This window comes from Equus quagga, chromosome 13 (assembly GCF_021613505.1).
Source record: "Equus quagga isolate Etosha38 chromosome 13, UCLA_HA_Equagga_1.0, whole genome shotgun sequence".
Lineage (NCBI taxonomy): Eukaryota > Metazoa > Chordata > Mammalia > Perissodactyla > Equidae > Equus > Equus quagga.
Genome location: NC_060279.1, coordinates 33,690,333 through 33,703,381, shown reverse-complemented (window position 1 = coordinate 33,703,381; position 13,049 = coordinate 33,690,333). Strand labels below are relative to the sequence as shown.

Sequence of the window (13,049 nt, the reverse complement as noted above, 5' to 3'; positions counted from 1 at the left end):
TCCTGAGCTGAAAGAGGGAGGGAAGGGGTGTGTGAGGAAACATGGTCTTCCCCTGGCCGCCCCCTCTGGAGTTGTGCCCCAATCCATCCCTGATGCAAGGTCATCCCTGAGCATAGGGGAATCCCTGGAAGCTGGTGGCATTATGAGGGATCCAGCCCCTCACCTCCCACACAGAACTAAAACCAGTTCAGTGAGGCCTGAAGGAGAGGTCTCAGGGAGTGTGGACAGAGCGAGGTGAGCAGATGGGGTGGGTCAGGGGATGCTGGAGGGAATAGCACCAGGAGGGCCTGGAAGGGTTGTGCCTGTGTACGTGTGCACCCACTCACTGGGACATGCCCGTGCATCATGTCGAGAAGGGCTGAGCCCCTCTGTGTGGACTTGTTTTAGGGATCATTTGGTGTCTGTGCTTCTATGCACAGAAAAGGAGACCAAGGACCCTCATAACTGGGACTGCTCGTCAAGTGGCTAAGCCAGTACAGTTCTGGGAAGGTTGGAGCTGGGGTGGGGAGGGTCCTGGTGGGCAGAGAGAGAAAGTGGAGGGCCTGCGCTTGCTAGTGGGTCCAGGGGTTCCCAGAACAGGCCTTGAGCCTCCCTGGACTCCAGGACTGCCCCCACACACAGTGAATGGCCCCATTCAACAGCTCAACTCCCTCAGAGGAGTCAAGGGCCTTCCCCCATCCCTGACAGGGGGCACAGGAAGAGCAGTGAGGAAAGAGTCTTGGGGAGAGTTATGGGGCTCAGGGATGCTGAGCCCACCCCTCCAGGAAAAATAAGACAGAACAATAAGGAAGGAAGGAGTCCACGCATCTCTGCATTCCAAACCCCTCGCCCTGCTCTCCCAACAATAACAGGGCGCTCTGGCACCCACCAGATGTACACAATGAATATTTTCATTTCCTTGTTTATTTTGGGGGTTTACAGGATTGTCCTGCACACTCTGGAGAGCAGGGATCATTATCCCCACTTTATAGGGGGGAAACAGTGGCCTGGAGAAACAGGAGGAGTCAGCCCAGGTGATGCTACTGTGGCTTGACTAAGAGGGAGACACCCAGGCATTCTGACTTTCAATCCAGAGTGGTCCAAGAAAATAGCTTGGTGACCCTGTGGGTTACTAGACCCACCCGTGGGGAAGGTCAGGGATGGGTGGAGGGGAGAACGGATGGGACCAGGAAGAGGGAGACTGCAAAGAAAGTAGTGAGGTTGAGGGTCCATTAAACTGAAGGTGGGGTTCGAGTTAAATTGGGTCTGGATTTGGGCAAATGTTGGAGTTGGGGAGAAGGCTGGAGTCGGGGTTAAGATTGGGGTTGGTCAATTGGAATTATGAATGAGATTGAGGTCAGATTTGAGGTTGGGATGGGAATGAAGGTTGAGATTAGGGTTAGAATGACAGCTAGAACTGAGGCTAGGGTTCATGACTGGGATTCGGGTTATGGTAAACAGGGTTTTAGTTTCATATAGCTGTGCTTGGGAATGCAGTTAGAGCTAAACTGAAGGCTGGGTTGAGATTTATTTAGGATTCGGGTTACAGCTGGGTTAGAATTGAGTTTGGGACTCGAGTTAGAATAGGCTTGGGTTAGGGTTAGAACGTGGGTAAAGCTGTATAGGCAGGGGGATTCATGGGGATCAAAAATGAGGTTTTATTTATGATGTAGAAAGACTTCAGCCTGCATGCACTAAATCGAAGTTTGGCTAGAATTGCATCCCTTCACTCTGGGAGAATACCAATGGCACATGTAGATTGGGGTCCCAAGATTTGGGGGAGAGTTCCAAATATGCACGAGCCCATCTGAGGGGTATGGAACAACTTAATCCTGTGACAAATGTAACCTCTGAAATCCTGCTCCACAACCTAAGCTCACCACCTGGTCAAGCCCCCAGAAAGGCATTTGGGGAGGGGATGCAGGAAGCTATTAGCAATGAGTGGGGCTGACACCAAATTGCAGTAGAAGATGGGGTCCATCCGAGGCAGTTTTACTGGGCCAGGGGCGGGTCCTGGTTTTGGAGTCTAGGAGATGGGAGTTGGGAAAGACTGAGGGCCTAGATGCTCCTAGAATAGCCAAGCCACTTTTGAGGGCTCCACACCGGGGCCCCTCAAAGCCTCAAAAGGCAGGGCACATTGTTGCTCTCCTTTGACCCACTAAGGGCTAATTGCCACCTCCTTGCAGTTTGGGGTCCATAAACGAAGCTGTCAGCCTTCCTACCTGTGCCCTGAGCCCTGCAGTGTTTTGGGGTAGGGGGACAGTAGTGGGGTAAGGGCGCTGGGATATCAGCTTAGTTTTCATAGCACAGGTCCAGCCCACCGCCCCCTCCCTCTGGATCAGCCCACAGCCCATGTTTCTCTGTGGGCTTCCTCCTCAGCAGAGAAAGAGGGCCCACTCCTGGGAGCCCCTACCCCAACTCCTCCCTCTCCTTTTTCTCCACCCAGGCTGCACCCCAAACATCCCATTTCCACACTCACTTCCTTTTAAGATCCCATACAGGTCTGGACAAATCCAGGAAACTGTCAGGGTTCCCTTTGTGCCCCCAGGGAGAGACAGTGATTAGTAAAGGGGCAGAGAAACACATGTGGCATCCAGATGGCCCATCCAGAGGTTTAGGGAGAGAGAAGAGGCAGAGGGGCCAGGCTGTGGTCTGGACCCAGCACACAAATTTCTGAAAGGGCCCCTTGCTTTCCCTGAGAAATCCATGGCTCTGGGTGGGGCGGGGGGGGGGGGGGGGGGGAGAATGGCCGCTCTTTTGTGCACATGCCCCAATTTGAGTGGTATTTGCTTCTCTTCTAAGACAGAAACAAAATCAAAGACAGAGGCTTAGAAAGGAGTGAACAGAGATAGAGGAGGTGGGGAGAGAGGGGACCAGGACCTGGAGAAGCCCAGACTGCTTCGGAGATGAGGCGCAGTCCAACCCCAGAACGTCTTGGGGAAGGACAGACAGAGGCCTTGACCCATCTACTCTTCCTCCAGAGTGCCCTTCTCAGCAACTCTACACAAGCCCTGTACCCTACCCTCACCTGCCTGGCCTACCCCCATCCCCTACCCCCAGGCTCCCGAGGCTCGGGCTCAAGCCCCCATCTCTTCTTCAGGGCCCAAGGTCTACAACTTGACCCTTTTAAACTCCCCCAACACACAGTCGGCAGGCTGCTTAGCCCCACTCCCAAGACCCCATGTAGACCTAGGCTCACCCCTGCAACACCAAGGAGTGTACAGCCAGCCCTGGGAGTGGCAGTGCAGAGAAAACCTCTGAGGAAATGGTCTGGGAGCAGGAGTCCTGAATAGCCGTGGTATAGTCAACACAATACTGCATCTCAGAGAGGGCAGACAGAGGCACACAGTCACGGAGAAGCCAGGGAGCCAGGGCAGCTGCTGCCTTTCCGCCCAGCTCTCAGTGAAGGCTTGGGGCTGGAGGATTGCCAGGTGAGGGCATGGTTGGATGAGAAGAGTAGGCAACTTAGAGGTGGTACAGGTGGTATGATGGGAGACTGTCGAGGCCAGACAAGGAAGGGTTAGGGTTCGTTACAGAGAGAGGGACAAGATCTGTGTGTGGGGTTCAGTTTCAAGATCTGGGTCGGGGTTAGGGATTGAAGCCCAGATCAGGGCTGACGGGCAAGAGTTTCGGACACATGCCACCCAGGGACTCCCTGAGCCCCTGCTCAGGCTTCCCAAGCCTTGGTGATTCCTGCTGGTCCACCTCAGAAGAAGGGGGGAGCCCAGGAAGGAGCCTGGATATGCCCAGAGCTCTCCCATCAAGTGATACCCTGCAGCTGACCTGGACTCATAAAAGCAAACTGCACTGAAATGGTCCCCATCACTGAAAGGGGTGGCCTAACCCACCAGTCTATCCACAAAACACCAGGGCAAAGGGTGGTTGATTAAATGTTAGGAATTGAGCTGTTATCCAGGGAACAGTGGAGGAAAGAAGAATTCGCTTGTAAAGAGTATGTGAATTCCTGATGACAAACCTGAAGAAGAATTAAAAGACACTGAAGATAAAAGATGTTTTCACCTTACGGAAATCAGCCATATCCTGCAGAACCTTCATCCATTCATGCAGGGCTGGGCCTTGTGCTGGGCCCTGGGGAAGCAGAGATTAATGGAACTCAGTGTCTTTCCTTCTAGAGGAGGCTGGTGGGGGAGACAGACAAGGGAAGGGGCGCCAACCCCTTATTACACGTGATAAGCTACGGTGATATGCGGCAAGGCCCCCTAACCTGGTGGGAATGACACTGAAAGAGAGATCTGAAGGGTAACTAATGACGTGCCGGGGAGGACTGGGAGTGGAGCCAGGTGACCAGAGAGTATTTCAGTTCTCAGAAGATAAACCAGGGCCCAGCCAGACACAGCAGAGAAGAGAGTGGAGTCAGGAAAGACAGCTGATGGTTATTTTTGGACTGAGGAGGGAAGAGCCTTGAAAACTGAACCTGTGGGGACCTTCTACTCAATCCACCAGAGCACCCACTGGGACCAGAGCCAGGCCCTCGGGACAGACTAGGCAACTAAGATTGATCATCCTGAACTGTGTGTATGTTAGAGTGGAGAGAAAGACCTTGTGATGAATTAATCCATGCGTCCAATGGGCCTTTGACTTTTGAATTTGTAGAAATAAAATCTGCCTTTGATTTTGCCATCTGGACTCCCCCGACACATATGTGCAGAGGATAACTGTGGTCCGGCTCGGGCCCCAGGGCAGCCCCAGGCTTGTCTTCCTTCCCGGAGTTGCCAGGGAAGGTGTGTGGGAGCTGGCAGGTGTCAGAGTTAATCCAAGTGTGTCTGCTTCAGAGCTTCCCCACTAAGCCATCCTGACCAGCCCTCCCTCTGATCTCCCTGTTTGTTTCCTGTTGCCTGGACACTGGCAGAAGGGAAGGTGGTGCCGGAGTGGGTGGGGTTCAGAGGCAACACAGCTCAGCCAGGGCTGGCTGGGACTTGAAAGGGTTAACTGGCAGAAAAGCAACAAGCCCAGCCCAATGGATAAAGTAGAAGGCTCCCCACTTTCCCCTCCTTCTTTCCTCCAACAACTCACCAACCCTCCCCACCCTGAAGTGCTCAGAAGAGCCTTGTGTTTCCAGAATTTTGGACACTTCCCCACATGGGGCCAGGCAGCAAAGCAGCTGGAGTAGAAGATATCTGAGGGGGTGCCCCATAAAAAGAGCCTGGACTTGTTTTGTGTTGTTGCAAAGAGCAGAACTAGTACCCCACAGTGATGCAAAGGAAGACATATAGTGACCCAGTATTCAGAAAAACTTTCTGAGCATCAGGGCTGATCTGAGATGGTTTGGATTGCCTTACGAGGTAATGAGCACCCTGTCTCTCAGGGCATGCAAGCTCAGACTGTCCGACCATTTGATTAGAGTTTACAAAGGAGATTCAAACACTAGAGGGTCTTTGAGATCACTTCTAGCCTTGAGATTCTATGATTTGGTGCTCACCCCCACTAGCCTGGGGACAGTCTTTCCCCAGGGGCCATGCAGAAAAGCTCATTAGCTCTGGGCAGTTTCTCCTGCTCCTCACTCCCACCCACCCCCTTGACTCCTCTTTCTAGAACTCTCCTGAGAAAGCCACCCAAAATCTCAATCCCATTCCTGTCCCTGCCTCAAAGTCATGAAAGGGCATTGAGGTGATGGCTGCTCATTTCCCAAGAAGACAAGGAGAATGCAGGAAGAAATGCAGAGCTTACACTGTAAGGAGAATATCCCAGCTGGGAGGGTGTGAGCTATGGAAGCTAAAACAGATGGAAGGCCTAAGCTATTTAAAGCCAGTCAAATCAAGAATAACTTAGCCTTTTCTGGGACTCTAGATTTCCATGATCTTGGAAATGAGCTTCTTCCAGGTAACCTTGGCATGATTTGCCAGGATAGCTCTCAGAATATGGAGGAGAGGGGCCGGCTCCGTGGCTGAGTGGTTAAGTTTGCATGCTCCACTCCGGTGGCCCAGAGTTCTGATCCTGGGCATGGACATGGCACCACTCGTTAGGCCATGTTGAGGTGGCATCCCACATCCCACAACTAGAAGGACCTGCAACTAAGATGTACAACTATGTACGGGGGGGTTGGGGGAGATAAAGCAGAAAAAAAAAAGAAGAAGAAGATTGGCAACGGTTGTTAGCTCAGGTGCCGATCTTTAAAAAAAGAAAAGAAAAGAAAAGAAAAGAATATGGAGGAGAGGGAAGGGGGTCAGGTCACCTTGGCAGCCCCCTGGAATGGGGAAGAGACCTCTGGTCTGGAGGGCACTACCCCTCCCCACAGATCTGCCCAGGCCCCCACTCTGCAGAAGGAACAGTCAGGACTGATGAGAGGGAGGAACTCCACGGCCTCCATGCCCAGACGTCTTGTCTGAGACTCCAGCGTCTCCCCTCCACTGTCACCTAAACAGCTGCCACCCTTCCTCACCCCAAAAGCCCTGACTGGCTTTGAACTCTCTGAGCCCTTGTCATCCAAGCCTAATCAAAGTGCTTTTACTGAAACCAATTAATGCCCAGCTGTGACTCGAGTCACAGATGGGGATGCTGAGACTTTCAGGGGTGGGGGAGGACATCCCAGCACTCCACTGAGTCAGGGGCAGCCCGGCTCGGCCACCAGGGCTGAGTCATCCCCAACTGGAGCTGTTTCTGTAGCAGTTGCAAAGGTTCTGAGACCGCCTCCAAGCCACGGTGGAGCATGATGCAGGCAACCGCACATGTGAGCAGGTAGAGCATGGAGCCCAGCCAGGAGCCAGGTGACACGTGCCCGGGAGCCAGCTGCCTGCAGACCTGATTCATGCTCCAAGGTGGAGCCCAACCACTGGGTTTTCCAGGTTATACCAGTCTGACGTTGCAAGGACCAGAAGACCCAAAGAACAGAAGAAAGGGAGCTGGGAAGTCTATCAGGTACCCATACAACAAAGTCAGTAGCCTGGCACATTTTTTTGCAAGCCTCTAACGTCTTTACATCAACAAAGACAATGCACCAACAGCACTTCCTACTTATCTCCAGTTTCCTCCAGCACTACCACCCTTTGCAGCTTCCCAGACACCCTGAGCTGGTTTGGTGGCTTGGAGGGGTGCACGGAGCTCATTTCCACCCCTGGGCACTGAGAAGAAGTGCTCAGGAGCTGAAGCCAGCCCTAGGAGAAAGCACCACACACCCAAAGGCCCAACCTCTAGCAACAAGTCTGAGACTGGTTGTTCCTGATGGATGGGCCCACTAAGTCCTCAAAACAATTCGGGGCATTTTCTCTCTTCTTTGTCTCCAGGCCCCACCTCCACTCTGCAAGCTGGGCTCATGCAGTCCCCTGATGGCTCTGCCACCGCTATCACATAGCCTGACCCCACCAGCCCCCACTTAATGCCAGGGTACTTTTCCCTGTAATTATCCCCACTGCCATTCCTGAGTGAGAGGGGTGGAGGGTTTATAAAAGACGCCCAAATGTAGCCAGCTGGCCTCAGATGCCAGCTGCCTGCCCGGCTGTCAGGAGTGTCCCACTTCTAGGAACTAGGTTCCTGCTAATGATTCAGACCAGTCCTGAAGCCTGAGGAAGCCTGTCTGGGACTTCTCAGGAATCCTGAGAGAAGAAATTGAACCTCTCTTCCACACCATAGGCCAATTCCAAGAACTTCTAGAGGGGACAACCCTGAGGGCAGAACTCTGAGATTCTCTCTCAAACCATCTTCCCTTGCTCGGAGATGGCTATATTCCCCCATCTCCAAAGCCAGACCTCATTCCTGTAACCTATGACTGCCCACCGTCCCATACCCAGGCCACATCAATACAGTCTCATTTTCAGGCCATGTAGCTCTGCATTTGCACCAGCAGCAGTTCTGAAGTGCTAGTCTTATTTTCAACCCGTGAACTTGGCCTATTTTTCTCTACATGGCCTCAGAAGTTAGCAATGAGCATGGACGCCCCTTTCTTTTTGACCTGCATTCCAGGGAGCTGGTTCCTTCCAGCCCTGAGAGGGATGACTTCAGTGGGGAGCTGGGCAAACTCCAGGCACCCACAGCCTTTCCAGATTTCCTGGGAAGAGGGTCCCCTGAAACAGGTAAGGGCTTGCTCCTTGGTCCCTGCAGGTATTAACTGTGCAATGGGCGATGGTCAGAGAGAACCTAAGCGGTAAGCCAGCTGCAGAAGGATGCCAGAATCCTCAGTGGCATTGCCATTTCTTCTCTCATCCTAAGTGGAGTACCACATCTTTCCATCTTTTCAGACTCCTAGGGAGGAAGGTATCAGCTTCCCTAGGTAGGAAGTTGTACTGAGCAGGGAAGGTGAGAAAGCCTCTTCCCCAGGCAGCTGGTGGGGCTGCCCACCTGGTGGGTGATGCAACAGTCTTCCCTGCTGGGGAAGGTGGAGAAGAGCCTGGGGAAGCTGCCACTGTCCTGAGGAAGAGGAAGCCCAGGAAGCAGCTTGCCACTCCCCCTGGACCCTGCAAAAAAGAGGGCTCTTGCCCGAGGCCTTTGTAACGTGGTGTTGTAAAGGCTCGGGAGGCACCCAGCAGCTGTCCTCTGCCTCTACTAGTTCAGGACCCATCAAGGGAGACAAGACTGGGCTCTGGATTTGAGAAATGGAAGATGGGGTGGCGGCAGGGGCAGGGGTGAGTGCCATAGGGATGGGAGTTGGATGGAAGCCCTTTGTCCCCAAGGCATACAAAACAGAGAAATCCTTCCATCCTCGGAATCTAGCACTTCAGCCCAAAATGGAAGCCTGATAATCAGGGTCCTTCCAACAAAGGCTGCGACTATTCTAAAGGTGCAAGAAATTTGGTGGGGAGCAGCAGAAAGAGAAAGCAAGAGCAGACCAGCACAAATGAGAAGCTTCTGTGAGGGTAGAACCAGGTCTGGTGCATTCACAGAGTGCCTAGAATGTACTTAGCACATGGCAGGTACTCAGTAAGTATTTGGATGAGTGAATGAATGAATAAAGAGTATTTGGGGCAAAAGTGAGGCAAGCTAACACAGATAAAGATGGCTTTGGGGAGCCCCAATTGTTCGAGTGAGGTGGATGAAGAGAGCCCAGCCAGCCACTTGAGTGAAGGAAGCAGCTGTGTCTGAGTGAGGGGACTGGGCTGGCAGGATGAGGGGCGGGACCCTGAGCATGTCCCAGTGGGGGACAGGGCAGGTGTCTGCCTGGAGGGAGTGGGCTCCTCTGGCAGGAGAAGAGACAGGAGATTAAGCCCCAGGTTCAAACACCACCCTTTCCACATCTGGGGTCTGAGTCATAGGCATGAGTATGCCATGGGCAACCCCAGTACCTCCTTCCCCAGCTAAGCCCAGCCGTTGTCCCAGCACCCCCTAAGAGTATCTCTAGCTCCTTGTCCTGAAATGCCTCTGAACTGGGTGTAGAGTGTGGAGTAGGGGCAGAGACAAGACTGGCTGAAAGTGGACATGATGACAGCATCCCAGAGGGTCACAGAAAGGCCAGGAAACACCAGGACAAGGGGACCGCCTAGCTTAGGAGGGATGATCATGAGAGAGCACCCTCCCATTCTCTGCCCCTGAGCATCACTCACCCATAGCCCAAGTCTCCTGTAATCTATTTTGCTCCACGCTCAGTACCCTGTAGCAGTCACTCCCCACGTCAAGAAAGCTAGGCTGTTCCTTAAAGAAGTAGAATAGATTTAATCTGTAACTCTGAAATGTCTAGGTTAGCAGCAGTTATGGATACCCAGAGACTGGGCGGAATCTGTCTCATGAAAGCATCCCGAGGGACACACAGGCAGCCCTCAGTTCACAGAGGTGGCTGGCAGGATGTTAGCTTTGCGCTCAGCTTCAATGCAGTACTTCTCAGGAAGGCCGGTGGCTCTGCAGGGGAAAAACAGGGCAGGCGTAAGGGGAAGGGTGGGACCAGAGAGGAGGCAGCAGGAAGCAGGCTCTGGGCAGCGTTTACAGAAACCGGGAGCGTGCAGTCCCAGCCCTGCTTCCACAATCCACCCCGCAAACACATTCCCGTCAAGGCTCCAGCATCCTGCCAAGGAGTGCCCAGAGAGCCAGGATGTCCCAGTCCCAGAACTTTCTGCTAGAGTCCCCTTCAGACAGCAACAGCCCCGTTTGAGCTTCCGGTCAGAAGGGGCCTTCCCTGAGCGCCTCTGTCATGGCCCGTTCATTCCCTGAATGCCACGCTTTCCAGCCTGCCATACCATCTCTTTGGGGGAGGGGTGAGGAGCTGGGGAGGAAGGGATGCCAGCACACCTCAGCTCTTCCAGCTTTTTCTTTTTGATGTTATCAATGCGCTCACGCCGCTTCTGAGCCTCCTCTTTGAGGCGCCGGCCCTCCTCGAAGGTGGCGATCCGGTCCTGCACCTGCTTCTGCTGGTTCTCGCGCACCTGGCGCCGGAGCTCGTTGGCGTGCTGTAAGCGCCCCGTCGCCTTCTTCTCCTCCTCCAGCCTCTCTTTTTCAATCTGCTCTCTCTGAGCCCTGGAGGATGGACACAGGTTGTCGAGTGGGCTAGGCTGAGCCGGCCCAGCTGAGGAAACGCAGCGGGGGAGCTTCTTGGGGGGTCTTCTCCGGTGGACGTGCCTCAGAGACCACACTCTGGCCCTCATCTTCTGTGGCTCAGAGATCAGCCCCAAAGGCTGCCTCTGCGCATGCTCCCCCTTCCCACCAGACAGGACTGACTTCGGGGGATGTAACTGTACATCATGGACATGCTTAGAAGGGCCCTATGTTTGGTTTAATGCTCTGCTGTCATTGTTTTGAAATTCTTAATAATTTGTGAACAAGGGGCCCCACATTCTCATTTTTCGCTGGACCCTCCAAGTAGCTGGCTCTACACCCAGGGTTTCACCCACTGGAAGCTACCGTTCCTACTTTCTTATAACAATGCATAACTCCTCTCCAGCTTGTTCTAAGATATCTTTCTTTCTCTCTCTCTTTCTTCCTTCCCACTAACGATAATAATGACATTAACAAAACCAACAAAGGGGATGCTTAGGAAGTTAAAAGAAGTGGTAAAATCTGTAGTGCTAGCTGGCTCTCCTTAGTTGCTGGAAGAAGGAAGGAACTCAGCCTGATATCTCCTAGTTCTCTTATTGATCCAGTTCTCCAAATTCCTCTTAGGAGCCTCTTCCACAAGAATACTTCATGGACCCTGACATCACGGGGAAATGGCTAATGCAGACCAGATAGACTCAGAAAAACTTACATGAAATGTATTCACATCTCAGAGGAAATGCAGTCAGAGGCCAACTTGAGCTAACATCTTATTTCTTTTCAATGCAATCAAAAACAAAATGTAAAATCATCTTAGGCAGGCACCTCTCACCTGCTCTCTTTCCCAGGGTCATTCGTAACCCAACAAAGGTGCTGAAAGCACCACTTCCCTTACTCATGTCCCTCCAGCCATCTTCCAGGATCCACCATCCATGGGGGATTCCTTCAGCTCCCAGCAACTCTTTCACACCATGCAAACACTTCCAAAACTTCTACACCTGCTACAGAGCCTTCCCAGTTTATCAGAAGAGAACTGCTGGCTCCCTTGCCGTCTGTATTTAGACACCAAATCCCCACTGCTCAGACACGTCTCTGGTAGCAGGAAGACTCTCCTCTTCCCCTTGCCATTATTTTCCTATATAGAGAACAGTTTTCTATTGTTTCACATTACATGAAACAGAGTGGAAACAGGGGACCTGTCAGTGTCACTAGAGAGCCCCTGGGGTGACAGGCAGTTGAAAATCCGAATGGGAAAGAGCCTGGTCTTTTCATAGGGTTAGGGCAGTGATCATGGAGCCTGGCTGCATTACCACCACCTGGGAGTTTTCAAAAACTACTGATGCCTGGGCCTCACCCCAGACCAGTTAAATCAGATCTGTGGAGGTGGAGCCTGGGCATCAGTACATTCTGAAAGCTCCCAGGCACTTCTAAGAACCAGTAGGTAGGGTAGAGGTAGGGTAGGTGAGCTATCTCTGCTTAGTCAGCAGGCTGAGAGTTAAAGGCATCCCTCTGTCTGGAATCAGGAAGTCCATATATAGGCCATAGAGGAGGCCATGCTTTTTTTTTTGTTTTTTTGAGGAAGATTAGCCCTGAGCTAATATCTGCCACCAATCCTCCTCTTTTTGATGAGGAAGACTGGCCCTGAGCCAATATCCATGCCCATCTTCCTCTGCTTTATATTGGGACACCTACCACAGCATGGCTTTCCAAGCGGTGCCATGTCCACACCTGGGATCCGAACTGGAGAACCCCGGGCAGCCGGAACAGAACGTACGGACTTAACCACTGCGCCACCGGGCCGGCCCAAGGAGGACATGCTTTTGAAGTAGGAAAAGCTGAATTGCTGGCTATGGCAGAGACACTCCTAGAACTTGAAGACACCCACCATGGTAGTCACGTGGCCATGGAGACACTAGGTGTAGATGTTAACCTAGAATGATGGGTGAACTTGAACTTCTCCAAAAGGCTGGTCCAGCTTTAATAACTGACTAGTATGTATGCTTCAGGCAAGCAACGCAGAGACAAATGGGTCAATGACAAAAGTAGGACCTTAATTTCCTTGCATTAACACTTATTAGTGCCTGCTAAAGGCAACACAGAGGTCCAGGGGCATAGAGGCAAGGGAGGGAAGACATCTGAAAGGCAGTCCAGAGCCCAGGGGCAGAATCTTTGGGACCATTAAGGAAGCTGCCTTCTTCACCAGCTATCCAGAGACTATGGCATGACCCTTGAGGGCAGGGAAAGCTATAGAGCCAAAGGGCATTGCAGCCAGTGGGGACAGGCTGGGGCCGAGAGTCCAATAAAAGACCAGGAACCTGGTTCTGGCAAGGACAGAGATTCCTACAGATCTGCTCTGCCTCTGGCCAGGGGCCCAGGGGTCTGGTCTGGCATGCAACTGGGCAGTACTAAGAAGAAGGACCTGGAGCACATAGACCAAGAAAGCTGGCTGGGCTGCACCACTCAATCTCTACTTATCTGAGCATAACTTCTGTAATTTTTTATCTTCCCCCACTCCCTGCCAATTCTAATTTTGTTTGGTCTGCTTCCTTTTGAAAAATTCTGATCTTTTAGCATCTGAACCAGAGCAAGAAGGGATTCATTCCAGGTCAGGCCAGAACAGTTCGAGCCAGGAGAACACCTCGGGGGCCAGGTCTGGTGGT

The 13,049-nt window shown here is 52.5% G+C and overlaps 1 protein-coding gene across 6 annotated transcripts in view; it reads right to left on the bottom strand.

Annotated features, from left to right (window-relative positions):
- Window positions 1-2,734: 2,734 nt before the first annotated feature.
- The window catches only part of CFAP45 (cilia and flagella associated protein 45), a 32,205-nt gene continuing 21,890 nt past the window's right edge, over window positions 2,735-13,049 (bottom strand). For 4 of the 6 annotated variants that reach the window (XM_046683819.1, XM_046683820.1, XM_046683821.1 and 1 more), the window contains exons 11-12: window positions 10,150-10,374; window positions 9,326-9,762 (exon numbers count right to left, since the gene is read on the bottom strand). In XM_046683819.1, coding sequence (XP_046539775.1) covers window positions 9,684-9,762; window positions 10,150-10,374 — 304 coding nt within the window. In that variant the 3' untranslated portion in view covers window positions 9,326-9,683. Of the gene's footprint in view, window positions 4,069-9,325; window positions 9,763-10,149; window positions 10,375-13,049 lie in introns of those variants that run through there. The other 2 variants (XR_006891713.1, XM_046683817.1) reach the window with 2 other exon arrangements.